Source organism: Lontra canadensis, unplaced genomic scaffold (assembly GCF_010015895.1).
Source record: "Lontra canadensis isolate GAN:19392208 unplaced genomic scaffold, GSC_riverotter_1.0 scaffold32, whole genome shotgun sequence".
NCBI classification, from domain to species: Eukaryota; Metazoa; Chordata; class Mammalia; order Carnivora; family Mustelidae; genus Lontra; species Lontra canadensis.
The window spans coordinates 6,305,338-6,330,336 of NW_022631026.1; the positions used below are offsets into that span (position 1 = coordinate 6,305,338).

Consider the following 24,999-nt stretch of genomic DNA (forward strand, 5'->3'; position numbering starts at 1 on the left):
GGACGGTGTGTGTCAGGGCTTAGGCTTCATTTATAAAACATGAGTTCAAGCCCTTCTTAAGATTTTATTTCTGTATTTTTTAAAGATTTCTTTTAGAGAGAGAGAGTGTGTGCTTAAATGGGCAGAAGGGCAGAGGGAGAGGGAGAGAATCTCAAGCAGCTTCCGACACAGAGCCCAGGACGCTGACTGAGATCACGACCTCCCAAATCATGAGTCGGACCCTTAACCGACGGAGCCGCCAGGCGCCTGTATGAGTCCAAGCCTTTTTAGAGCACACAAGTTCTGTTCTGCGTAGATGGTCGGAAGCTTGCACAGAGAATGTCCCGAGGCTTGACACATAGAAGTCTCTGTGTGTGTATTTAGAATTACGTCTGGCACATCGTAAGAACCGCGAAGGATGAGCCCTCCTTATTCTCCAAGATGCCTTTAAATCCTGTCAGAAGAGCGATCCACGTGTCCTAACGTGTGAATCCATAGGGACATTCTGCTCGTGTATGAACCTTCAGGGGGCACAGAGCAGTAACCCCGGCCCTTTGGTTGAGTTGTTCGTCCTGGTGTGTGTTCTTGTGCAGCAAATGTTGATCAAACTGCTCCACACTCTTTTTTAAGAGGGTGACCTGGAAAGCAACTTTCCAGCGACTTCACGGGAGCATCCTGGGCAGCGTTGCTGTACAGGCTCAGTGAGTCTCTGTCCTCCAGGTGAATCAGCCCTAGAGCCCACATCCCAGGGTGGCGGGCTGTGGCGAGCCAGGATTTTCGTTCTCTGGCTGGCATGGTGCTCCGAAACAGACGGTCACTGTGTAGAATGTCGCTCCTGTCCTCCCATATGGCCTCACCATGTTCTTCATGATAAAAACCTTTCTGCTTAATTCTATAAATTATTTTCTGGTCTTAGGTTTGCATACGGTGCCCCTGGATGGAATGCTGTGGCAATTTCACCATTTCCTTTTTTATTATTTTGGGTTCGAAGCATGCTTGATTTCCGTATTACCTGAATGGGTTTCAGCAGCATCCGTGAAGGTGGCTGCTTAGCCGTCATCGTTTCTCCTCTCCACTTGCTTTTGGAATCACAGTTTACTCAGAGAGAAGCTGGGTCCGTGAGGGTACTCATTAGTTCCGGGAGGCCATGTCATTTGAGCTGGTACTCTAGCATGCAAACTGCTTAGTATCCTTAGATTTTAAAGCAAATCTGCTTTCGAAATCCTCCTGGTAAACATCGATTTTGGGGGAAGGTGAATTTCCTCCCTAACATAGGTCATCATTTCAGGGTTGATTTTCTGTTCATATGTAGAACACTGCCACTAGTGCTAAGGTCCTTGTATCATACAATCCACTTGACATCCTACATGAAGTTAATAAAGGAAAATTTGATATTATGAAATTGAATTGGGGTCAGTAATTTTAAAATCTTTTCTGTCAAGTTGAAGGGCAGGGTCGGTGAGCTCGGGAGCACATATTGGTGACTGAGAAGCCTGTGTTCCCTGACTCCTCCTGCCTCCCTTCTCAAGAGGCTGTTAACAAGCTGTGCAGTGTGAAGTAGGGGCAGCTGACAGCTGGCGTGAAGGAGCGCGCGTGGAGGGGAGGCGCATGGAGACCAATATTCATCTGGGACCGAATGAAGGCCACTCCCGGGGCTGCGAGGCCTGTGGTACCAGCTCCCACGTACTGAGCGACTCGGGCTCAGGCTTGACCTCGGAGCTTTGTGCACACTGCGTCTAACCTAAGCAAGGACCCTGTCTTACAAGATAGGGCTGGAGAGGTGAGGCCAGGATTTACGCTCTGGGCCCTGGACCCCAGAGCCTGTGTTCTCTTTTTCTTTTTAAATTACATCTCTTGACCTTTTTTTAGCCACAAACTGTCAGAAAGAAATCAAGGGGTGCCTGACTGGCTCAGCTGGAAGAGCTAACAACTCCTGATCTCGGAGTCTTGAGTTCGAGCCTTGTATTGTTAGAGATTACTCAAAAGAAAAAAGTAAACTTGGGGGGGAAAAAAAAAAGAAACTGAAGACCAACACACACACAAACGTGTGTGTGTGTGTGTGTGTGTGTGTGTGTGTGTATAATAATTTATAATTACAGCAGTATTACTGAGAAGCATATTATATACTTTGTAAAATATGTCAAAAATAGGATGTCTAAAGCCTTGGGTGAAAACATAATATTTTTAATGAAAACATAATTTCCAACATTCCCCAGAGTACCTCTTTTGTGCTCCCTCTCTCGGATGTCAAAATTGCGAGCTCACAGCATTTCTTAGCTCTGCCTGCGGGGTCCAATGCCCACACTTCCCGGGGCCTTCACCCACGGTGCAGGAACGGCCTGCCGTGCTCTCTGGCCTTCCACACTGCTGGGATGTGAGCGGCGCAGAAAACAACACCCCATTTCCCTGCATGGATCTGGAAGCAGCTGAGAGATGAAAAATCTGCTTTGTTACTGGGAGAAGCCAGATGGGTTGACGAGGCTCACATGCGTGGTAACAGCTCTAGGCTCAGGCAGGAGGAGCCCCCCGCCCCCAGTGTGGCGTCCTGTGGGCACAACGGGGCTGAGGTCCCCTCCCCGGGAAGTTCTTTCCCTCATTTGCCCACTCCTCCCCTTGCCGGGCGGCGAGGGGGGCATAAAAACAGGGAAGATCTCCTCCCTCCACCTGGAAACATGAAACAGGTGTTTTGCCCATCCTCACCCCAAACTCTAAACGCAATTTCTGGTAACACGTAAGGCCTCTTTCTGGCTCCATGGACCCCACACAGGTAGGGGCTGCAGATCTCCGGGAATGTGGGACCCCTGGTCCCCGGGAGAGGCACGCAGGGTCCCCCGCAAGGCCAGCGGGCTAAAGCGGCATCTGGACCGGGGAGCCGCCCTGGTGACGCGCGTCTGCCATCTCCACGCTCGTCGTGCTCGGCCCCGGGCCGCTTTCCCGGCCTCGGCGCGTGCATCTCTCTGCCGGCGTCCCTCGCGCTAGACTGAACTCTTGCCTCGCAGGGTCACAGGGTCGCATCTCACGCTCAGCACCCGGCACACCCGAGAACTCAGTGGGCGTTTGTGGACCGAGAGGGTCTGACGTTTGCTTCGCCGAGTGACGTGGCACTCCAGATGCCCCAGACCCTCCTCGATCTGAGCTGCCCTGTGTCTCCCTCGACGTCACTCTCAGGGTCCTCTGGGATTGGAAGGCGTGCGTGTTGGGGGCTGCTTCCCACCAGCCTTCCTGCTTCCTTGGCTCCTGCCCACGTGGCCCGCAGGGACCCACATTTTTTGGACATGACCCTGCAGCCTCCATCTGCAGATGCTTTGCTTTTGCTGGGGGTCCTGAAGGCGTTCTCTGCAGCCGGAGATACTCGCTGGAACTTGGCAGAACCGTGAGGCGGCACATTTCTCCGCATTGGACGAGTGTGACGCACGGATGTGGTGGCTCCCTGGACCAGCTGTCCCCCGGTAAACCAGCCAAGTCCAAGCAGAAGGGAAGCAGCTTTCTGAGTCCCGGGGAATTCTCCTCACAGCCCCCTCCCATCTGCTTACCGCAGACTCAGAGGCATGTGGGCCCCGCGCACAGAGGGGCGCTGTGGCTTTTCTCTCCTTTCCCTTCTGGAAAGGACAGTGCTCGGCGAGGGGACAGTGTCCACATTATGTCGAGAGATGGGGTTGGGAGAGCAAAGCTGGGTCTAAACAGGTCTGATTGTGAGGTTCAGTCCTGGATCTGTCACTGACAGTCCAAGAAATCCTTTGCAGGCGTTGACTCCGTGGTACGTCAGTTCTGTCACCTGACATGGTTGCCCATCAGCCTCATTCTTGGGGAAACTGCAGCGAGGCCCTGGGGTTTTGTCACCTGACAATGGCTTGAGACCACCAGGCCAGGACTGGGGACCCGGGTGGGGTCAGTTAGTGCTTGGTGCTCCAGGCCATCTAGAATGCTTTTGTTCACTTACCAGGATGATAAAATTAAGAAGGTTCTTCACAAAGTTAAATCCGACACATGTCCCCAGTCCTTCGGCGTCCCTCGCAATCCCATTTCGCTGTGTTGTGTTACCTGCCGCCAGAAAGTTCCACGTCCTCTGACTCAGACCCCTTCGGCCGCTCCTTCAGTCTGCTCCCTGTGGAGAGAGAAGGGGCTGCTCTAGCAGGAATCTCCCAGAACCTCCCTGGTTACTCTGTGTCCACTTCCCTCCTCGAGAGCAGAAGCAGAGGCCCCTGCTCCCTTTCGCGCCGTTGTCAACACAGAAGTTAAAATCGCTCTCCTCTCAAAAGCCCGGTGCTCAGGGCTCCCCCTCAGTTTTGTTTCATTAAGTCTCTGTCAGGTGCTGGGCTGCGTGCTGGGATACGACGATTAAACCCCTGCCTTTCAGGATCCTGGTCACTCAGAGTCCGTGCATCCAGTCAGAAGATGCCAGCCGCCGTCCTGTTCGCTGGTCTAAAATAGGCCGTGACATTTGTCTTCCCATCTGCTGCGTCAAGCACAGTGCTGAGTGTTCAATGAGCGTTAACTGAAATGTGTTCATTTAATTTCTGACAAATCAGAAGGTTGATTGTTGAGTGAGGACCTTATATGTGGAACAAATGCATTTTTAGTGCTTCTGTTTATAGAATGTTTTCACCTAAATTGTTCCAATTTATTATTACAACCCAGCAAGGTAGGTGTCATCCCCATTTTACTGATAAAAAATTGAAACTTGGAACTGACTTGCGTGTGGTCACAAAACCAGAAAATCGAACTGTGATTTAAACCTGAGTCTTGGCTTCCTGGCCCCACACGCTCTCCACTGTGTCAGAGCCCCTCTTTGCTGGCCTAAATAGGTCTTACTAGATCCATTTCACTTGGTTAGTGAGGTTTTCACGGGGTGGATAAGGATGGAAACTCAGATTGGACTAAGTTACTGCTTCTTCCTGCCCATCTAGGTGCTCTTTCCAGGGGATATTTTATGAGAACATTCCTCTGTAACAGACGTCTTACTTCTTATTGCTGGTTTTATGGGTACCTTTGGGGTGTGAGTTTTGTCTGTCTTTATTAACGGCAAACCACTTTATTGCTGTATTTCTTAGTAGCCATTAAATCAATCATCAGATGCGTGTGTAGTGTGTAGCGGTTGAATGGATTAATACTTGAGACTTCTGTTTTTGCAGCTTGCCAAGAATATTGGGAATGCAGGCTTTAACGAGATTATGGAGTGTTGCCTTCCAGCTGAGGACTCCGTCAAACCCAACCCGGGCAGCGACATGTAAGTATGAAACTGGCTGTTCTCATTTTCTGAGCAAAGACTGGCTTGTACCTGAGCCCGAGAGACAGGAGAATAACAAGCCTGGGGTATCCCAGTGGTTGCTTCTTTAAGGAATAAATCAGCCTGCGTGTTTTTTTATAAGTCACCTTCTTGGGTGTCCAAATAAAATTTGGGTGTGGCTGGTTTTTTTGAGGAAGAAGCCACAGGCAGGCGGCTTTGGCCGATGCTGTATGTCTGAGGATGAACAGCGAGCGGGTCACCCCCTCGCCTTCTGCCTCAGGGAAGTTCTCTCTCCTCTTCTCTCCGCATAAATTCTCAGCCACTGGGAGGCTAGTTGTCATAGAGACATGACTACATATCACTTTCTTTCTCAGGATCCTTGCAAATGTGGAGTGTTTTCTTCAACAGGAGTGTTTTTGGTTTTGTTTTACTGTTGACACAAAACCCGACCGAGAAGCTTTGATGCCTCACCCTGCATCCCGAGGCCCCGATGAGGCAGAGCTGATAGCAGGAGATTTTCCTGCCAGTCTTAGCGAACAGAGCACAATCACCCAGATCACACTGGTCTTTGAGAGTGAGAAGTGGAGGAGGAGCAGCAGGTCAGGCAGTGGCTGTCCTGTCGGCTCTGGGCAGCTGGGGGTTGCGATGCAGAGTGGGGGCAGACGGAAGGGAAGGGGGTGTCCCCAGGGCAGTAAAGTGCCTTCAAGTGGTGAGCCTGGATCCAGGTGTTCCAGCAGGAGAGGAGGAAATAAGAAAAATGTTTTAAGGAAGAGTAGGAAAATTCATTTACAGAGACAGCATCGCCCTTGGAAGATGCTTGAGAGGGCACGGATGGTGCAGGTGCTCCTAAGGGACGTGAGCGAGGACAGTGACCTGTGCTTGAAGACAGCTGCTGCACCCGGGAGGCCGCGCGCAGGCCCGTTCCAAAAGCTGAGAACTTGGGTGTTTGTAACCCGTTTGTTCGACGAGCCCTTGGGAAGCTGAGGTTGTAGGATCTGACTTCCTTCCCACTGAGGTGAGGTAACTTAGTGCAGTTAGACAGCCTCGACCTCTAAGGGCGCGAACCCGCCCCGACTGTCAGCTATCCGGCATCGGAGCCGAGCACTCGGTGGGTGTGGGGTTAGAGTCGGTTCACGCTGGAGTCCTACCGCTGCTGCTCGTGCTGTAGCATTTCTGTGAGGCTGGATTCCAGGGACGAGGTCACTGTCCTCTCTGGACGAAGAGCTGGGCTGCAAATCTGTTTTCTCACCAGACCTGGAGTCGCAGCCGCTCCCCTGTGGCGGGGCCGGGGCAGGCTTGTGGGCTTCTCGGAGCCTCTCCTCTAACCCTAGCAGGAGACCGCGCCCCTGCCCCCGGAGCCATCGGGGTGCTCATCGGTGCGGGGGAGGCCACACCGGCCCTCCGGTGCTGTTGGCAGCCTGTTTGCTGGCCGTGGGTGGGTGGTGGAGGCACCGTGAGGACCGCACGCGGATCCCGCAGGCCCCGGAAACTGAGGGGGCTCGCAGTTCGGGTTTCCCCCAGAGTTAGCCGGAGCCAAGCCAGCTCTTCCTGGCATAGCTCGAAGACCCAGCTTAGTAAAGGACACTCCAGGGTCCGGGACGGCACATTTAGTTTGGTCGATACCTGCGCTCAGAGAGAAGGCACCGGCCTCCTGGACTGCTGTAATAGTGATCGGCTGTGAACAAAGTGTACAGTAAGTGAAGTAGTTTCCTCCAAGTACCTGGGGTACCAGGCGGGCAGTTTGTTTATTCTGGGGATAGACGATTCTAAAAAGTGAACACTATCTGCTTCAAATCCTTCCGTATAAGCATTCTGTCTGCATTGAAACACCCCCCAACTGTGGCACAAATGAAAGGGAAGTTTAGCCCTCCCCCTCTTTCTTCCCTCCAAAATGAGGGCGGATGGCCAGTGTTATGGCAAAATGCCACCTGCTTTCCTACCTGCTCAGGTGGAATTGAGTACCAGGCTCTCTGCTCCCGTAGCATTTGGCTCATCGGGGCACCTGGGTGGTTCAGTGGGTTAAGCCTCTGCCTTCAACTCACATCATGATCTCAGGGTCCTAGGATCGAGCCCCGCATCAGGCTCTCTGCTCAGCGGGGAGCCTGCTTCCCCCCAATCCTCTGCCTGCCTCTCTGCCTGCTTGTGATCTGTGTCTGTCAAATAAATAAATAAAATCTTAAAAGAAATTAAAAAAAAATAAAACCCTTCATCCCACTTCCTACCATACTGAGGAATTGGTACCAAGTTCTCTGAGAAATTGCATCTTCCTAGCTTTTGTATTTCCCGCCCCAGCGTGTTGCTTGTGGGGGTTCAGTGCACACGTAATGAATGGTCGAGTCAAAGCTGAAGTCCCAGCTCTGTGGCTACTTAAACAGGCTGGCATTCACTAGCACGTGAGAAGGCGTGTGGCGTTGCTGGCTTTATCTCCGGAGAACACACCATCTGCAGATAAATCTGTTAAAAGGGAAGCCAGAGACCCTCTAGTGGCCTGTGAATCCCCAGATTTGGGATTGGGGGGTATGCCAAAAGAGAAAGGGGTGGGAAGGGGGAAGCAGGTGGGTTAATGTCTGTTTACAGAGGCCGCGCTGCTCCTCCTGTGTGACTTGGGACCCTGACACAGGCCCGTCCTTCAGAAGGACGAGAAACCTCTCCTGAACGTGGGCCAAAAGTGTTGTTATTCTAAGTTCACTGCTTTTCTCCAAAAGTCGAAGCCTTTCCAAAAAGCAAGAGGTGGGGAGGGGATTGGCGCTGTCGGAGGGAACTTCCCTCACAAAGCCATGGAGCATGGTGGTGCATAAAGCAGGTCTGTGCCCGGGCTTGGGGAAGGATGACCTTCAGGAGACACAGAGCTCTGGACGGATGAATAACACATTAAAAAATAAGTAAAGAGGCCAGTATCTCTCTAGCTCCTTCCCATGGAGGCGGGGGAGGTCACCGTGGTGATGGTCCCACAAGGATTATTGAAACTCCCCAAGCCTTGACGGCCATCTAGACCAACCACTCATCATAAGAGACCGGTAGAATTTGAATCACTGTCAGATAAGGCCTGTCGTCAGGCTCAGGAGGTCACTGAGCCGTTCCCTGTGTGCCACACTGTGCTAGGAGGCCCCCTCGGGAACTTGCCTGCTGCGTGAGGAAATAGAATCTTATGTCCCTCTGTAGACTTCAGTTGACTTCTCTGTAAGGTGGAGACAGGGTTCATAGCCCTGGTACGATGACCGATGGGACTACACGTGTCAACTCGACCTGTAAGCCTATAGCGGTGCACGTCTGTGGGGGGACACACATAAAGTTAGCACAGTACTCATAGTCTGCATTTCACAAACACCTTAGGTCAGGTCGTCAGCAGTGGGGAGTGACACCCCAGCTACCCTCTCGGACCCTGAAGGGAACCTGCTCGCTCCTGGCCCTGGGCCATTGCAGCCCAGGCCCTGGGTGCTGACCTGAGGGGCTTGGTGACCAGTTGGGACAGCAGAGGCCGTTGGCACAGCCCTGATGGCAGGATGGTGGTGGGTTGGGAGCTGAGAAGAGCCGTCCAGTTCCACTTGGCACTAAAAGCCTGTTCATACCGCGCTGGTGTTTCTAGAATGCTGTGCTCCATGCCTAAATGTGCTCTCTCGCAGCCCTATGAGCATGTGTTGTCACGGAAAGGGCTTTGCGCAGTGACCTTGATGGGAGGCGACAGAGCCCGTCTGAGCAGCCAGCCATCCAGCCGAGAGCCTGGGCTGTGCCGTCTCTCGGAGCCGACGCGGAAGGCCCTGGCTTTCCCTTCAGCGTCCCAGCCTAACTTTCTGAAACTTCAGGGCACTTCACTTTCCAGAAAAAGTAGTTTCTAGAAAGGAGCCCAGGACCTTGATCCTGTCATGCCATTCTCCCCGTGTCTCTGTGCATCTGTTGGCTAAAGTTAAGTTTTTGTAGTGTTGGTGGAATTTAGTTTTCGCGGACACGATTTTTTCTTTTTCATTTTTAATTTTTTTAAATTATTTTTATTAACATGTAATGTATTATTTGCCCCAGGGGTACAGGTCTGCGAATCATCAGTCTTACACAGTTCACAGCACTCACCATAGCACAAACCTCCCCAACGTCCATCACCCAGACACCCTGTCCTGACATGCTTTTTTCTAACAGATTTATTGAAATACAGTCCACATGCGTTCAGTTCAGCTGTTTAAATGTCAGTTCAGTACTGTTCAGCGTGTTCGCGGAGTGTGCCCGCATCACGGCGATTTTATTTAAAGATTTTGTTTACTTGAGAGAGAGAGAGCACGAGTAGGGGGTGGGGCAGGGGGAGAAGTGCCCGCTGAGCAGGGAGCCTGACGCAGGACTTGATCCCAGAACCCTGAGATCATGACCCGAGCTGAAGGCAGACACTTCACCGACGGAGTCACCCAGGCGCCCCATCACCATGATTTTAGAACATTTTCATTCCCCCGAAACCAAACCCCCGCACCTGTTAACCAGCAATACCCCTCCTCGCCCTCCACTGCAGGCCCTGCTAAGCCACCTTCTGACTCCAGAGACTTGCCTCTTCCCGGAGTCCCGTGGATACAGTTTCATACAGTGTGTGGCCTTGCGGGGCTCCTCTGACTCCAAGTAGTGTTTTCAGGGCTCAGCCAGGTTGCGGCCCGCCGGTACTCTGGCCCCTACACGGCTATGTGGAGAGACCGCATTTTGTCTGTCCGTTGGTGCGTTTCTGGGTTGCTCCCTGACCACCTCGCCCGGTGGCCACAGGGAAGTTAGCATCATTCACAAATCCTCTCCACGCCTTTTATTGATCTGCTGTTACCTTAAGGTCCTTGCAGTAAAATGCGGAGACCTCCTGACCAGGAGCTGCTGTCTTCTTTGCTGCCTGTCTTTGAAGTTCATCAGCAAGTCCAGGGTCCTGAGGACCTACCACGTGTCCTGCAAGTGTCAGTGCACGTGCTTGTCACAGTTCCATGAGGGGGCGTGCTGCACACTTGCACAAATAAGACTTGATGCCTCCAGGGGTGGGATGCTTGTCCCGTCGGTGTGGTGGGGGCGGGATTTGAAACTGTGCTGTTCTTGGCTTCCCAGAGTTGCTGCCATTGCATGCTCTGTGGGGAGGTAGAGTCTGTGAACGCCGTGCCACGGGAAGGCCAGAAAATAGACCGCAGAGACTGGCAGTTTGTTCTGGTTCACGAGACCTGTGGTGCGTGCCTTTCCTGCCAGGCACAGTGCCCATGACCGAGGAGATCGCGTCTTCCCCTTGTGGAGGACCTCCCGGTCTGCCTATCTGGGCCAGCTCCCATTGGCCCCTGAGTAAGCCCCAGGAACCCTGCACCAGGCCTTGAAGCCTCTTGGGTTGGAAACTGGAAGATGGCAGCGCTTCTTAAAAGGGCTCCAGGGGCGCCTGGGTGACTCAGTGGGTTAAGCCTCTGCCTTCAGCTCAGGTCGTGATCCCAGGGTCCTGGGATCGAGCCCCACATCGGGCTCTCTGCTCAGCGGGAAGCCTGCTTCCCCCCACCACCTGCCTCTCTGCCATCTTGTGATCTCTCTCTCTCTGTCAAATAAATAGATAAAATATTAAAAAAAAAAAAAAAAGGGCTCCAGGCATCACTGACATTGGCGCTGCCACAGTCACACAGCGGCCCCCTTCCTACCCGCCAGCTCTTCCCTCAAGGAGGGGCTGGGCAGGATTTTTAAAAGTTGTTCCTGATGATTGAAGGTTAGATGTTTGATAGAGGCCCTTAATCGTTTATAAGGCAATTATGCTTGATTTCAGGAATGCCAGAAAGGACTACATTACTGCCAAGTACATCGAGAGGAGATATGCAAGGAAAAGGCACGCAGATAACGCAGCAAAGCTTCACAGCCTTTGTGAGGCCGTCAAAACAAGAGATATTTTTGGATTACTCCAAGCGTATGCTGACGGTGTGGATCTTACAGAAAAAATCCCGCTGGCCAACGGACATGTAAGAGTGCGGCCCGCTCCTTCTCAAGAAAGAGGAGAAAGCGGAGGGAGTGTCAAGGCAGTGTCATCAGAAATGCTGACAGAGTGGGATAGTTCTCGGAAGAAAGATAGCATCGAGTTGTAGGGAAGAAATGGGTGGTTTATTCTTTTTTTTTTTTTTTTTTTTTAAACCTATGATGTGTTCCTAGCCCCAGGGGTACAGGTCTGTGAATCCTCAGGCTTACACACCTCCCAGTGGGCGGTTTATTCTTAAACCAAAAATAGAATGCCAGCCCCGGAAGGAAAGGCCAATCCTGGGTGGGGAGGGAGCGTCCTCTCAGGGACCCGAGTGACCCGCGCGAGGTTCTGTGTCTGGTGAGCGGAGATCTGAACTCTCAGTAGCAGCTGCTGGGCCTCCCTGGGAAGGAGAGCCCCCAGCCTGCGCCCTCCTCCCTGAGCGAGGAGCGGAAGAGGGACACCCTCCAGTTGATTGGGAGAACCTTGTTGAGCAGGGAGGTCTCAAGGTGGGGTGGGGTCTTACTGTCAGGATCAAGTCCACAGGAAACCGGTTACCAGTGTCCTGGGTTGGCATGTATCCTAATTCTCTTCCATGGGTGACTTTGGAGAGACACACACGCAGTCCCATGAAAGCTCCTTGCCGTCGTAATGAAGGCGCAGGGAGCTGTGCCGCGGCCAGAGCACGGCGGAGGCTGGGGGCAGTGGGTGGCCCTGGCTGGCTGGGCAGGCCAGGCAGGTGGATTGGGGACACACCCCTCTTTGCCCCATGTTCCCCATTGCATGGATATTGCTTTTGCCTCCTGCTCTCTCGCCTACCCACCTACCTGAGACAGCCCTCATCCGGTCTGTCCTCCCCACCTGCCAGAACTCACTTTTAGAAAAGGCATTGGGGTCAGGTGTCCCCTGGTTTAAACCGAAGGCAGTGTGGGCATTAACGCTGACAGCCCTGTCTGTACGTGTGGAATAGAAAACACAAACACGTATCAGACACTGTGTACAGGAGGCCTGGGGAACCTTCCTGGTGTCCTTCAACAAAAGGGCCCCACCCTTATATGCTGTTGGTTCTGGGGTAGGGACTTAGAGGTTGAGGAACTCTGAGATGAGACCCTGAAGTTCTCACTACTTACTGTGGAGGAAGGAGGACCAGTCTCAAAATCGTAGGTGCCAAGGGCAGAGTTTCCTCTGGAGACTAAGGGGGCTATATGTCTTAGAGATTAATGTTTTGAAAGAAAGAATAAAAGGCTTTCGGAAGAGAGATACACAATTTCACTTACATTGGACACAAAACTGAATGCTGCCCTTGGGATTCTGGAATGTTTCTGTTTGGTCTTCAGGAGCCAGATGAAACTGCCCTCCATCTTGCAGTCAGATCGGTGGACCGGACTTCTCTCCACATCGTAGACTTTTTAGTTCAGAACAGGTAGGTGTTCTAAAGTTAGGGGAGCTGTTTGATTTTATTTCCTGGTGTTTCCAAGGAAGGATCAGGTTCCTGCCTCATTATGTGGCCAAGATGCTGGGATTTTTTTCCCAGTCTTGAACATGAGCTGTGGGACAGGAAGAGAACTTCCAGGAGTGGGCTATTAGAGAGTAGTCCCCAAAAAGCCCTAGAGTGTGAAGACAGAGACCCTTCTTGGTACCTGAAAGACCTGTCCTCTAGCATCTGGGACTCAGGAGCTATCAGGCTCGTACATCTGAATTCTGGGCACGGGGGGACTATCTGTGTCCTCCACATGCCCCCACCTGGTGTGCACAGAGCCGTCCCCATGCTTGTCCCTCAGAGTGTCTCACTGGACCTAGGCAGGTGCCCTGAGCAGTGGGGACAGTAAAAGGGACGCACAGATCCATACTGGGACCACCCACCTAAGCTGGGATCGTAAACCTCATCACTGGACTGCGGGCATTTTGTTTGGTTTGAAAAGTTGTTTCTGTTTTTTAATTAGAAGTTCCCTTTCAAGAATGTGTGTGCCTGCTTACCCGGCCTCCGTAGTCCTGTCGTGTGCATTCCGCCCCGGGTACGGCACCCACCTGGGGTAGCCGGCCAACCAGAGAGGCCCGGCACGGTGTACCTTGACTCCCTGATCATGGTTTGGGGTGTGTGGAGGGGGAGGTGCTGGTCAAAAGCCACTGAAATTGTGCCAAACAGAGTGAAAAATTCCACCTGCAAAAGCAAAGTCGTAGTTTGCATTTTGGCCTTCCCTGCTGTTCGTGGTGGGGAGGGGATGACCAGGGTTAGAGGAGCTGAAGACAGGTAAGCAGTTTGCCAGACTCCGTGGAAGCCACCCTCTGCGGGGCCTGGACGCCTGCCGGCGCATGGTGTCACAGTGGCTCAGTGGACCGTGGATGAAACAGCCCCATGACGCCATCCTCCCTCAGCGTAAACTCTTGGAGTGTGAGAAGGGAAATCCTGGTTTCTTCCGGAGTAGAAGGAGGGCAGCAGGAAGAGGGGAGAGATCAGAAGATGAGGCTCATTTTCCCCGAGAGTGTAGCATGTTCTGTTTTGATGAAAGCAGTGGGTATCACCTGGGACAGTGCCCCCCGCCACGTGTCCTTCCACAGGCCACAAAGTCCCATGGTCCCTCCTGCTCAGAAGGACAGCCATGTTTCAGGGCTGCCTCCCCCAGTAGGCTGAGTGGCTTTGTAAGAGAAGCGCAGTGTCTTCTGGGGTAACCCGCACTTGTGTTTCACCAGAAGGGCTTTAGAGACCTCAGGACTGCCCCGCTGGCTGTCTGCAGGGCAGCCTGGGGCCCACAGACACACAGGCGTTTGCACATTCTGGGCTTTGGGAAAGTGGCTCTTCCCCTTCCTGGCAAGAATGTCAGTAATAGGATGAAAAAAAGCTCTCCCTGTCCTTCTGCAGGACAGGATGGCAAGTCCCACGGGCTTCCTGAGGCCCAGACGGACACTTCAGGCTCTGGGTGCTGATGGGGAAGCGGGAGGGATGCTGCGGTTCGGGGCTGGCCCAGGAAGCAGCAGGCTGAGCCCCCCTCGGCCCCCGCTCAGCAACAACACGGTGCCCTGCTCCGGCCTTCGCGCTCTTACTGCTGGTTCCCTGCTGGCCTCACACCGAGACCCCCCCCACCCGCGCGAGCGGGGCCGGCCTGTCCCACCACCTTGGAGGAGGATTGCAAGAACTCCGCCGCAGTGTTCGGTGGCTCGAGGCCTCTCTTGCTCACGTGCCCAGGCCCCTCCCCAGCCAGGCAGGGCTGGTCCCCTGGCCTGTGACTCACCGATCTTTCCCATCCTCGGTCCCTGTTCTTGGCCAGCGGGAATCTGGATAAGCAGACAGGGAAGGGCAGCACGGCCCTGCACTACTGCTGCCTGACGGACAACGCCGAGTGCCTGAAGCTCCTGCTACGGGGGAAGGCCTCCATTGAGACCGGTGAGAGGGCGGCCGCCGGCCTGGGCTCCCGTCCGCCAGGGACACCCAAATCCTGCCATCTGAAGTCGGGGGGCCTCTCCCGTGTGCTTGCCAAGGCTGCCATGGTCCCATATTGGCCAGCGGGTTCCCTCCATCTGGGACGTAGACTTCCCGTCATGGGCAGGCTTCATAGAGCTTATGAGAGGCAGAGCATGGGCCCTGCACAAGTTCCTTGTGCTGAGGTGACCTTGAACGAGGTTTGGGGCATCTCGCCCTCCTCTTCAGAACCCTTAACTCCTTTCTGGCTCTGGGTGGGAGGTTTACCAGGCGGTGGGGAGTCACTGTTCTCTGCCCCTCTTGGCACCGAGTCTCCTCCACAAGGGACCCTGATCTGCTGGGCCTTCGTCCCTCCCTCTACCAGGGGACCCTGATGCACTGGCAGCCGCCCGAGGGCAGGCAGCTGTGATTGTGCCCTGAGGGAAGTGTTCTTGAACTGTTGAACAGAGAGCAAAGGACAGAAAGGCGGCGCATGCCTGCTTGGCCAAGTTTTCTTTCTTTCTCTTCCTTTCTTTCTTTCTTTCTTTCAAATAAGCAAACCTTGCTGATAGATGCTTATTTGGAAGAAAATACACAATTTCAGATTCACAGACTGCTGAGGAGGGGTTCAGTTCTGCTTCTGTGGTCAGCGCAGACTGTCTTAAAATCTTTCCAACCATACGCTGCTGCGGTGTGTTAGGATGGGGAGACCGGTCAGGCCTCCCTGCCCCACACTGTGTAGCTCATTTCCACTTCGTGCTGCCTCCCTGTGTCTTGTAACTGCCTCTTGATGTCAGACCTCTGCTTGCTTTTGCCGTAACACCTCCATGTGTTGTCCTGCCTTTTAGCCAACGAGTCGGGAGAGACGCCCCTGGACATTGCTAGACGCCTCAGGCACGAGCACTGCGAGGAGCTGGTGAGTCTCCCTCCGGCTCGGATGGGTGAAGGCGCCCTGCCTGGGCCGGGGAGGGGCCCTGCCCTCTGGGAGGAAAGTCTTCCCACATTTGGACCCTAGACGAGACAAGCAGGAGAAAGCATACTCAGGGAGTCCTTTGAGATGAGGGGATCACCCCCATCATAGTGACGCTTGGAACACAAGTTGGAATTTGCTGGTTGGACACGTGGCTGGTGGCCATGGCATTGCCTGGGGCAAATGGAGCAGAGATCCGGAGGCCACCGCCGCTCTGCCCCTTCTCTGGAGTCTCTGAGCTGCCAGCCCTTCCCCTTGCGGCATCATCCAAAGCTGGTGTGCGGATTTTGTTCCCCAGTCCCAGATCATCTGGATTGTTCTGCACCATCTTTTCCTGTCCCGTTCTAGAAGGAAGGGCAGTGTGGCCAGTGGACAGAGCCCACGGGGTCAGGCAGCATAGGGGCTCCCGCTGGGAGCTGAGGAAGTCATGCCGATGCCAACTCTCCCACTGGTTCCGTATTTGTAAGGCGGAGTCCGCTATAGCCGTTCAGAATTAGCGTCGCGCTTTGTGACACTGAGCAAGTGCGCAGTAAATCGAACTAACAGTGACTGCTGTGGAAGGGTAGGAGAGTGAGGGGTGCTCAATGCTAAATACTTGATATCTGCTGATTTAATTTTGATAGCCCTTCTGACTTGGTTTCTTCTGTTAGCTGTATTTTACAGATGAGGAAACAGGCGCAGGAGGGTTAAGGACCTTGTCCAAGCGCATACAGCTACTCTGGCTGGGGAGAGAGTTAAGGGCTAACATGCTAAGACTCCCACTGAGTCTAACGAATTCGCTTCTCCTGTTACCTCACATGGAATTGGGTATCTGCCTTCCTTGAGAGAACGGCGAAAACACTCACTCACATCCTTGCTCTGCGGGCCTTAATCTTTCGTGCGGGCCGGGGGGCTGGTTTCCAGTTAGTGACACACGCATTATCCTCTGTTGAGTTTGCTCCCACGGTGCCCGTCAGCACCTGCAGGCTGGCCATTAGCCTTTAGATCTCCGGTAGCCCTGGCCTGCGCACGGTGCTTTACAGTTCACAGAGCACTAAATGGGCGTTTCAAGGTCCTCGGTGAAGGTAGGGAGTGGGGTCTCAGTGGGCTGGCCTTGCCCTGAAGGGTCCCTGCCTCCCCCCTCCGTGCCTCCCACCACCGCCCATGGGTGCCCAGCTCACGGGCGCCGGCGCCGACAGCCCTTCCTCTTTTCAGCTGACCCAGGCCTTGTCTGGGAGGTTTAATTCGCACGTCCACGTCGAATACGAGTGGCGACTGCTCCACGAAGACCTGGATGAGAGCGACGACGATGTGGACGAGAAATTGCAGGTCGGTGCCGGGCCGCAGATTGTCCGGGAGGTTCTGATGGGCTTCGCTCCGAGCAGGGTGGACCCCAGAGTGAGATTAGGGCACAAGGTGGTTTTGTACAAAACGTCGAGTTAACTCTTTGCTCCAATCTCAGTAGCTGGTTTTGCCTGTCCCGCAGCTGTGCCCGCCTCCCAGCTCCTGTGCGTGTGGATGTACAACAACGTTACTTGGGTCGTCATCAGCTGCTCACCTTTAGATCTAAGGGAAAGATATTGGGGAAGGGGTTGTTTCTAGTGGGATTTAGAGGAAGCCCCGTGCCGTGGATGTGGTCAAGAGCCAGGGCTCCCCAGTATCACAGGTCAGGTTCAACTAGCTGATCTTTAAAACCTTCACTAGAATTAAATGACCGTTAGAGCTCTGGGTCCAACTTTCTCCTGTATCCGATTGGGTCATGGAAGCTTCAGGAGAGGTTGACTCAGTCACGAAGCCAATATTTAGAGACCAGCTTGAGGCCAGAGGGCAGCTGGTCTCAGAGTCCAGCTCCCTGCTCATGACACTCTACCTGGCACACTTGGGGGACCCCTGGCAGGTTACCATCTTCACGTGGGTCTCAGAGCTTAGTCATACCCCAGCAGACTGACTCCAGAGCCCCCACTCCTAGCTGCTGGGAAATTTGTGGGGAATGCCGTGTCACATTTCCCATTGTTTACTGTAGGACTCGAATGTCCTGATGTCTGATTATATATATTTATGGCATTTCCAAAACCTTGACTGTCCTTGTGTGTGGCTCAGTTAACATTCATACTTGCTATTTCTTTGACTAAGAAACTCCTCCACTGAGTTAGCTATAAAATGGTGTCCAAGTGAGAGGTACTGACTGTTGTTATACTTACCGATCCTAAAAAAGACTGGAAATAATCAGCCCCAGGTCAAACCAATACAGCCGGTCCCATAGTCCACTTAAAAGTCTGACGGCAAGAGCTCACATTCTTCCTCCCACTTGCTCTGTTTCCAGCAGAGGGAATTATAGTTCATACAGCCTTGGGCTTTGTTGAATTTAAAATGTGTGTGAAGAGAACTAGCCATCAGGTTCTGCGTAGCTCAGCTGAGTTTAGGCCATTGGGTTGGCCAGAGCCTTGAGTGGGAGGTGGCCCTGCGAGGGGCAGAGCGGTATGACAGCTAGTACTGTTCCTGGAAGCCCGGGGGGCTGTGCGAGAGGAGCACAGTTCAACCCACTGAAAAGATGAGGGGTCGGGTCAGCAAGGTTAAGGTAGTTGCTCAAGATTGTAGCTCTTAGAATGAAGTTGATATTGGAAATGAATTAGATCTGGTTTACACGAGTCCTCATTTCATGGGGAGCAAGGGTCAGCAAACCAAAAGGGTCAAATAATTAATATTTCAGGTTTGTGGGCCTAAAATATCACCATCTTTACTGCAACCACGCAGACGTGCCAGTGGCTTGAAAGCAGCTATAGACAATATATTAAATGACCAGGCACGACTGTGTTCTAATAAAACTTTATTTATAAAAACTTTATTTATAAAAACCACGGGCCATGGTTTGCTGATCCCTGAGTTAGAGGAATCGCGAGACTTCATTTCATTTGGGAAGAGCACCTGATGTCCCCGGAACTTGGCGCCCAGCTTTTGGGGGTTGGCTACAGCGGGGTGCTCAGTTGGAAGTGTGTTTACAAACAGGAAGTGCGGTGGAAACAGAGGTAGGTTAAGATAACGCCGTCGAGTGAAGGTGAAACAGACTGTGTTCCCAATCCTTCCCAGAATGGTGGCTTGTAAATTACAAATCATGGCATTTGAGGCACTAGGGGGTGGGGGAGGGTGTCTCCATGAAGATAAAAGGAACTTTCAAATCTCACAGCTCTCATGTTACAGTTGAGAGCCCAAAACGCACCTGCCCAGGTAGCCGCGATGTGCACGAGGCAGTCACCCATGGCCTGGATGCTGTGACCAAGGGGTTGGTGTGTGTGCGTTTCCCACCCTTCTGCAGCCCAGCCCCAGTCGGCGAGAAGACCGGCCCGTCAGCTTCTACCAGCTGGGCTCCGGCCAGCTGCAGTCCAACGCCGCGTCTTTGGCCAGAGACGCTGCCAGCCTGGCCAAGGACAAGCAGAGGCCCTTCGTGCCCAGCATCTTGCAGAATGAGACGTATGGCGCGGTCCTCAGCGGCAGCCCGCCTCCCACCCAGCCTGTGGTCCCCAGCACCTCCAGCGCCCCCCCGCTGCCTCCACGAAATGTTGCCAAAGGTACTGCACGGCCGTAGCTCAGAGGGTGTGGTCTGGTGTTTGCTTTGAGAAGTTTATAGTTGCCGTGCCCCCTGCTAGGTGACATTTGGGGATTTTTTGTCTTAGAGTTGTGTTGTTGGTACCCTAAAGGAGCTCTTCGTTCTTAGGGTGCTGAATGGTGGTAGAGCATCTGACTTGATCCTTGTCCTGGGCAGAGGTGTGGCATCTGCTTGTCACGTGGGGAGTGCAGGGACTCCCCCGGGCAGGCCTGAGGTGCGTGGCTCGGCTCGTGATGCTGGTCCTGCGAGACATTTTCTTGCAGATCTTCTTTCTGTTCCTTTTCTCTCTGCTTTTACCACTCACTACCCCTCTCCCCGCCCGCCTGCATTCTCTCCTGTTTCCTTTCACCCAGCCTGCAGTCAGCCAGCTTGTGGTGCCTCTGATTAATTTTTATCTGTAATCCCCATGAAATGAAAGATAAAAATATGCTAATTTGGGGAAGGATACTCAGCTACACTTACCTTAGTTGCTCGGTCCCAGCAGAATGAGTTTGACTCAACAGATGCTTGTTTTTCTTTTTATGAAAATGGAAACTGAGGCCCCCAAAAGTTAAGTGAGTTTCCCAGGGCTGAGGGCCAACTGACCCTTCTGCTCCTTGAAGGTGGGTCCAGCAAGTGACCAGCACAGCTCATGGCCAGTGGCCTCTAGGGGGCATCCCAGGAGAGGGAGGGCCAGAGCCCACAGGGTGTGGTGTCCGGGCTCTGTGGCTGCTGTGGGCTGCTGCTGGTCCAGAAAGAGGTCCTGCAGTGCACTGGGGCCGCAGCTGCTCTCTGGGAGGGGGTGTGACTGAAGGTTGTGGCTTGGGTGGGGGAGCGAATATGGCAGCTGCCATCCGCTGGCCCTGTGCCTCACCCCCCACAGGATCCTGCCTCCAGCACCCAGGGAGGTCTCTCAGGGAGGCCAGAGAAGGTTGTTGGGCCTGTTGTTTAGGTCACTGACTCACACCCCCAAGAATGAGCCCCTGAGAGGAGAGCAGGCGCTGCCCAGGCCAGCCCCAGAAGCAGCTGCCTCACCTCCCCCATATAGGCCGTGGCCCCTGTGTGCCCACACCCCGGGCAGTGCCACCCCTGGGCTCGAGGGAGCCATTCCTGAGCAGGAGAGTAGCTGCAAGGCCATGTTCCACGGCTGCCCTCCTCCCTGTCACCTCCTTGCACTGGCTGGGAGGGGCCCAGGGCGGCTGAGGGCAGCAGCCACGGTCGGGTCCTTGTGGGGCCTCTTATTGTCTCCGCAGCCTCCCCCACACCCTGTGTGCGTGGATTAATTTTGTAATCCAGAGCTAAAGTGATGTGGTCCCCTCCACCCCGTTAGTGGCTTTTATTGACTTGTGTGTCATGGGAGGAAGATTCTATTTTGCTCTGTTCGTCATGTAATAGGAACAGAAAACTGTTCAATTTTTTTCCTTTTTTTTTTTTTCTTTTTTCTTTTGCTTTTGGTTTTGTAAAGTCTTAGAATGAGAGGGTTTGGGATTTTTTTCTTACTTTTTTTTTCTTTTTTTACTATCTGTGTAGTTAGCTTTTTGTCCTCCTCTGATGGTGTAGACAGTCCTTCATCCCAGTAGCCCCACAGAGAGTCCCTGTTGTTGACCGTCTAGGCCACACCTGGCCCTGCAGCGAGTCCCGCCCAACAGAACCGCAAAGGGAGTTAGCATTGCACTGCCCGCACCAGGACAGACACTGGGCACAGCAGAAACGCCCCATGCGGGTGTGCCCACATTCTCCCCAGGCCTGGCCCCCTGTGCGGGCTACGCACAGCCTCAGGCACAGGTCACCCCTGTGCACGGAGCTCTGTGGGGGCAGAGGAAGGACAGCGACCTTGGCGCTGCTGTCCCCCCCGTGTGTCAGCTGAGCCTCCTGGGTGTCATGCGTGCTGGCTTTTAGCCAGAAAGGTTTGCAGGAGGTGGGGAGCCCTTCACCGGTCTCTGTCTGCACCCTTCTTTCCTCGTGCTCTGAGAACACATGCTCCCCCGACCAGGGAGGGACGCGCACAGCCGCGGGAGCCTACAGCCTGAGCCCCGTGCTCGGGACGTGTCACTGTGGCTATTTGTTTCCCTCTTCAAACCCATATTTCTATTTGAGAAAGAAAATCAAGACTGTGAAAACCAGCTGGTAATTCCCCCAGAAGCATCCTTGGTCTAGTCTGTCTATATCGTCCATCAGATGCCAGAGACAGGAATTTTTTTTTTAAATTAGGATTCTGTTTGTGGTCTTAACGCTGTTCTAGAAGGGTCATACCGACCATTTTGCGAGTGAGAGGATCAATAATGCAGTGTTCTGTTTCTGTTTTTGTTCTGTGCTTGTGCGTGCCTTCCTGTGCGTGTGCGTGCGCGCGTGTGCATGTGTGCGTGTGCACGTGCATGCGTGTGCAGTTCAGACCGCCTCCTCCGCTACCGCCCTGTGGAAGACAAACTCTGTAAGTGTGGACGGTGCAAGCAGGCAGCGATCTTCGTCAGATCCGCCAGCTGTCCATCCACCGCTGCCCCCTCTCCGCGTGACATCTACCAGTACGTTCTCGCCTTTTTCCTTTCTTGCCAGTGGGCTCTTGGATCTGGATGGCTGGGGGGTGCTTTTGGCAGCCGCGTGGGGAGAGCTGCAAAGCCGCACGCCCACAGGCAGACGCTGTCCGGAGCCCGACCCCGTGTGTGCCCCTGGCAGCCCCTCCAGCCGCCCTGCCCGGCCGCAGCCTGCTGCCTGTCCGCACCCTCGCCCCGGGGGGCCTACGCGCTCCCCTCTGTCTCCCCCAGCCCTCGAGCTACACTCTGTCCTTTCCCCGCCAGCCCAGGGCTTCACTTCCTCTGGCCATTTGGTGGTTCTCGGTATTTGGGCACAGTCATGTGGATGTGATCTGGTTTGTGTTTTTCTCTGATGTCAACACGTGGGTGAAAGGCCCAGGGCTGGGGGGAGGGGGCTGGGGCAGAAGAATGTCTTCACGGGATCAGTGGGGCCAGCCCTGAGCCTGTCCCCTTCCTGCTCCGTGTGGCTGGGCTTTGGCAGGAGGAGCTCCGGCCTCTTGGGCAGGGCTCGGAGAGCAGTGGGTCATACCCGGCTTGTTCCTGTGGGTTTTAACCTCAGCAGCGCCCGGCCGCAGCTGCAGACAGTGCCCTGTGCGCGTGCACGGGGGACCTGCAAGGCTCCTGGGGTCCCTGTCCTGTCCTGAGCATGGCGGTGGCCTCAACAAGGATGGGGCGTGAGGACACTGGATCTTGGGGAACAGCACTAATGTTTGTCACAGAGGGGCAAGGAGGGAAAGGAGCCTGGGGCTTAGGGCCCAGCTCCCTGCCTTACCAACTCTCTAAGTTTCCGAGTCTATGGAGAAACAGTTACCTCTTTGCCCTGCAGCTCCCCTCACAGACTATGGAGGCTTTACTGTTAGTTCTTTGCAGGCCTCTCTGATTGCCCTGCTGGAAGCCTGGTGGAATGGGGAGGACCCATGGGTCAGCTGAGGACCCAGCTCACCTGGTGGGGGTGGGACCAGGGGCAAGACCCTGCCGCTGTCTCTCCAGGTCTCAGGGTGGCTTCTCCACAGAGAAAGATCCTCATGGGCTCATAGAAACATTTTAATCCTAACCTAAGGCTTAGAAGGACTCCGTGCCAATACGGTTTTCTAAAAATCTACAGTGAAAGGAGGATGTTTTCCCTTATGAAATCGCTGTTTAAAAAAAAAAAAAAAAAAAGAAGAAGAAGAAGCCCTTACCAGAGAGCCTCTGATGAGAAGGCTGGGGATGGTACGAAGCCTGACCCTCTGTATTCCTCTCCTTTTCTCTTTCCACAGATCCCCTGGCTCCCACACCGCCCCCTCCAGTAGCAAAAACGCCCAGTGTGATGGAAGCCTTGAGCCAGCAGAGCAAGCCGGCCCAGCCCGGGATCCCGCTGAACAAGGCCCTGCCCCCGCCCCTGCCGCCCCAGCCGCCCAGCCGCCTCCCCCAGAAGAGGCCTGCCCCCGGGTAACTGCCTGTCTTCAAGCCCCCCAGGGTCTGGCTGAATTGTCATCCTTGCTTCTTGCATTCAGGGAGCTTCCAAGTGGCAATGGCCCCATTACTTCATCTGCTGAAATTTCTGGGCAAACATTAGAAACCTCCAGCACTTCTACGGTATAACATTTGAGCTCAGGTGTCACCTAACGAATTCATCAGGGTCAAGTGTCTTAAAAATAACTTATCAAGCATTTTTTTAAATTGTAAAAATTTCACACAAATGTATATCTTACATCCACATAATGAATTTAGACTCTGTTCAGGAGACACTGGGTTTTGGGGAATTAAAGTCGAGATGCCGGGCCTCTACTTCCAGTTTATTGCTCACGCACAAGGTTATCTTGCTTCCTCTGCAGTGTGGGGCGTGTATTTCCTACAAACTAGGATATTTTCCTGCATCAACACAGTACAGCCAGCACAATCAGAGAATGAGCAAAGACGCATTACTACCTTCCTACTCTCAGCCCCCCCAACCCCAGGTTTGCCACTTGCTCATAGAACATCCTTTACCAGAGAGGGATCCAGTTCATGGTCTCAGGCTGAATCCTGATGGTGGGAAATGGTTTCTTTTAGTGGCAGTGATTTTTCAAAGCCAAGATCTGAGTGCTTCCTGTGCTCATGGCTCTCGGAGGGTTGCTGCTCCCAGGCAGGCCCCTGGGTGGTCAGAACCAGGGATACACACACGAGTATGTGTAGGTGATCATCCATGTAGATACACACTTAGGAGGGACATTTATCTCTGTATTTCCATCTCGTCTTGAAGTCCATGAGCTCACACTGTCTCTGTTTCAAACCACACCAAGACTTACTGACCTAAGACACAACCATTTATGATGCTCCCAGGTGTCTGTCAGGAATTTGGATCAGCAGAGCGAGGGTAGCTTGTCTTTTCTCCACAAGATCTGGAGCCCTAACTGAGAAGTCTCAGAGACTGGGCATGGATTGGCACAGGAAGTGACTCGTAGTCGACGGGCCCATTCCCCTCTCTGCTGCACATATCTGGTGGTTGCTGCTGGCTGTCAGCTGGGGCTCTTGGCTGAAATACTTACCCATACATGGCTTCTCCATGTGGCAAGAGCTTCCTCAAGTCATAGTGGCTGGGCCCAAACACGAGTCCCAAGAAACAGGCACGACCCTGGAAAATTCTGCCTTGTGTCCCTGGTCAAACAGCAGCAGAGTCCAGACTCAGGGTTGAGGTGGGGACAGTGCAGGAGCACAGGGTGGTCGCAGATTCCAGATCTCAGAAAAGAATTTGGGGGCAGTGTTTTCAAAGCACCACAGGGTTCATTCTCATCCTCTCTCTCTGTGTGCTCCTTACTCCCTTTTGCAGTGGTGAGAAATCTGGCTCCCGTATCTGCCTCCATCTCTTCCTCTCCCTGCTGAGCTCTGCGCTGTGGAGGTCTTCTTCACCTTGGTGGGGCTCTCTCCCTGCCCCGTCAGGCCTCTTGTCCCTGCTGAGGCTGTCACTCCCCAGGCCGCTAGGTAGATGATGGAGCCTTTCAGGATAGAAACTATATCCTTCAGTTCTAAGAAATTTCGTTGATTTTTCTTAATGTCTTAATTTCTGTTTTCTTCTTTTATTGCTTTTAATCGAATTCATATTATTCAGATGTCAGACTTCCTTGGCCTTTCCTGAATGTGTATTATCTTTTCTCTTTATTCTGATAAGCTGACATCTCTAACAGACTTTCCCTGAGTCAGTCTCCGTGGTTTAACATACGGCAGTTGACTTCTTACACGAAGCTCAGTGCCCTTTCTGTTGCTTGTACAAGCAGCGGCCCTGAGGGGTGAGTGGGAGACCCGGACCCCCTTCTACTGCTGGTGCCACTTTCCTCATCCACTCCTGCCCTTTACTTCCTTAAGGAGCGGCTGAGAAGGGTGCTTGGGACCAGAGCCAGTCCCAGGGCTCCACCTGGAGGCCGGGGCTGGAAATGCGGCTCCGT

At 53.5% G+C, this 24,999-nt stretch overlaps 1 protein-coding gene across 4 annotated transcripts in view; it reads left to right on the forward strand.

The window, feature by feature from the left end:
* ASAP2 (ArfGAP with SH3 domain, ankyrin repeat and PH domain 2) overlaps positions 1-24,999 on the forward strand; it is a 166,729-nt gene that overhangs the window by 133,828 nt on the left and 7,902 nt on the right. For 2 of the 4 annotated variants that reach the window (XM_032866807.1, XM_032866808.1), the window contains 9 exons: positions 5,112-5,206; positions 10,953-11,142; positions 12,473-12,558; positions 14,402-14,517; positions 15,381-15,448; positions 16,697-16,810; positions 18,795-19,047; positions 21,452-21,586; positions 22,855-23,026. In XM_032866807.1, coding sequence (XP_032722698.1) covers positions 5,112-5,206; positions 10,953-11,142; positions 12,473-12,558; positions 14,402-14,517; positions 15,381-15,448; positions 16,697-16,810; positions 18,795-19,047; positions 21,452-21,586; positions 22,855-23,026 — 1,229 coding nt within the window. The remainder of the gene's footprint in view (positions 1-5,111; positions 5,207-10,952; positions 11,143-12,472; positions 12,559-14,401; positions 14,518-15,380; positions 15,449-16,696; positions 16,811-18,794; positions 19,048-21,451; positions 21,587-22,854; positions 23,027-24,999) is intronic. The other 2 variants (XM_032866809.1, XM_032866810.1) reach the window with 1 other exon arrangement.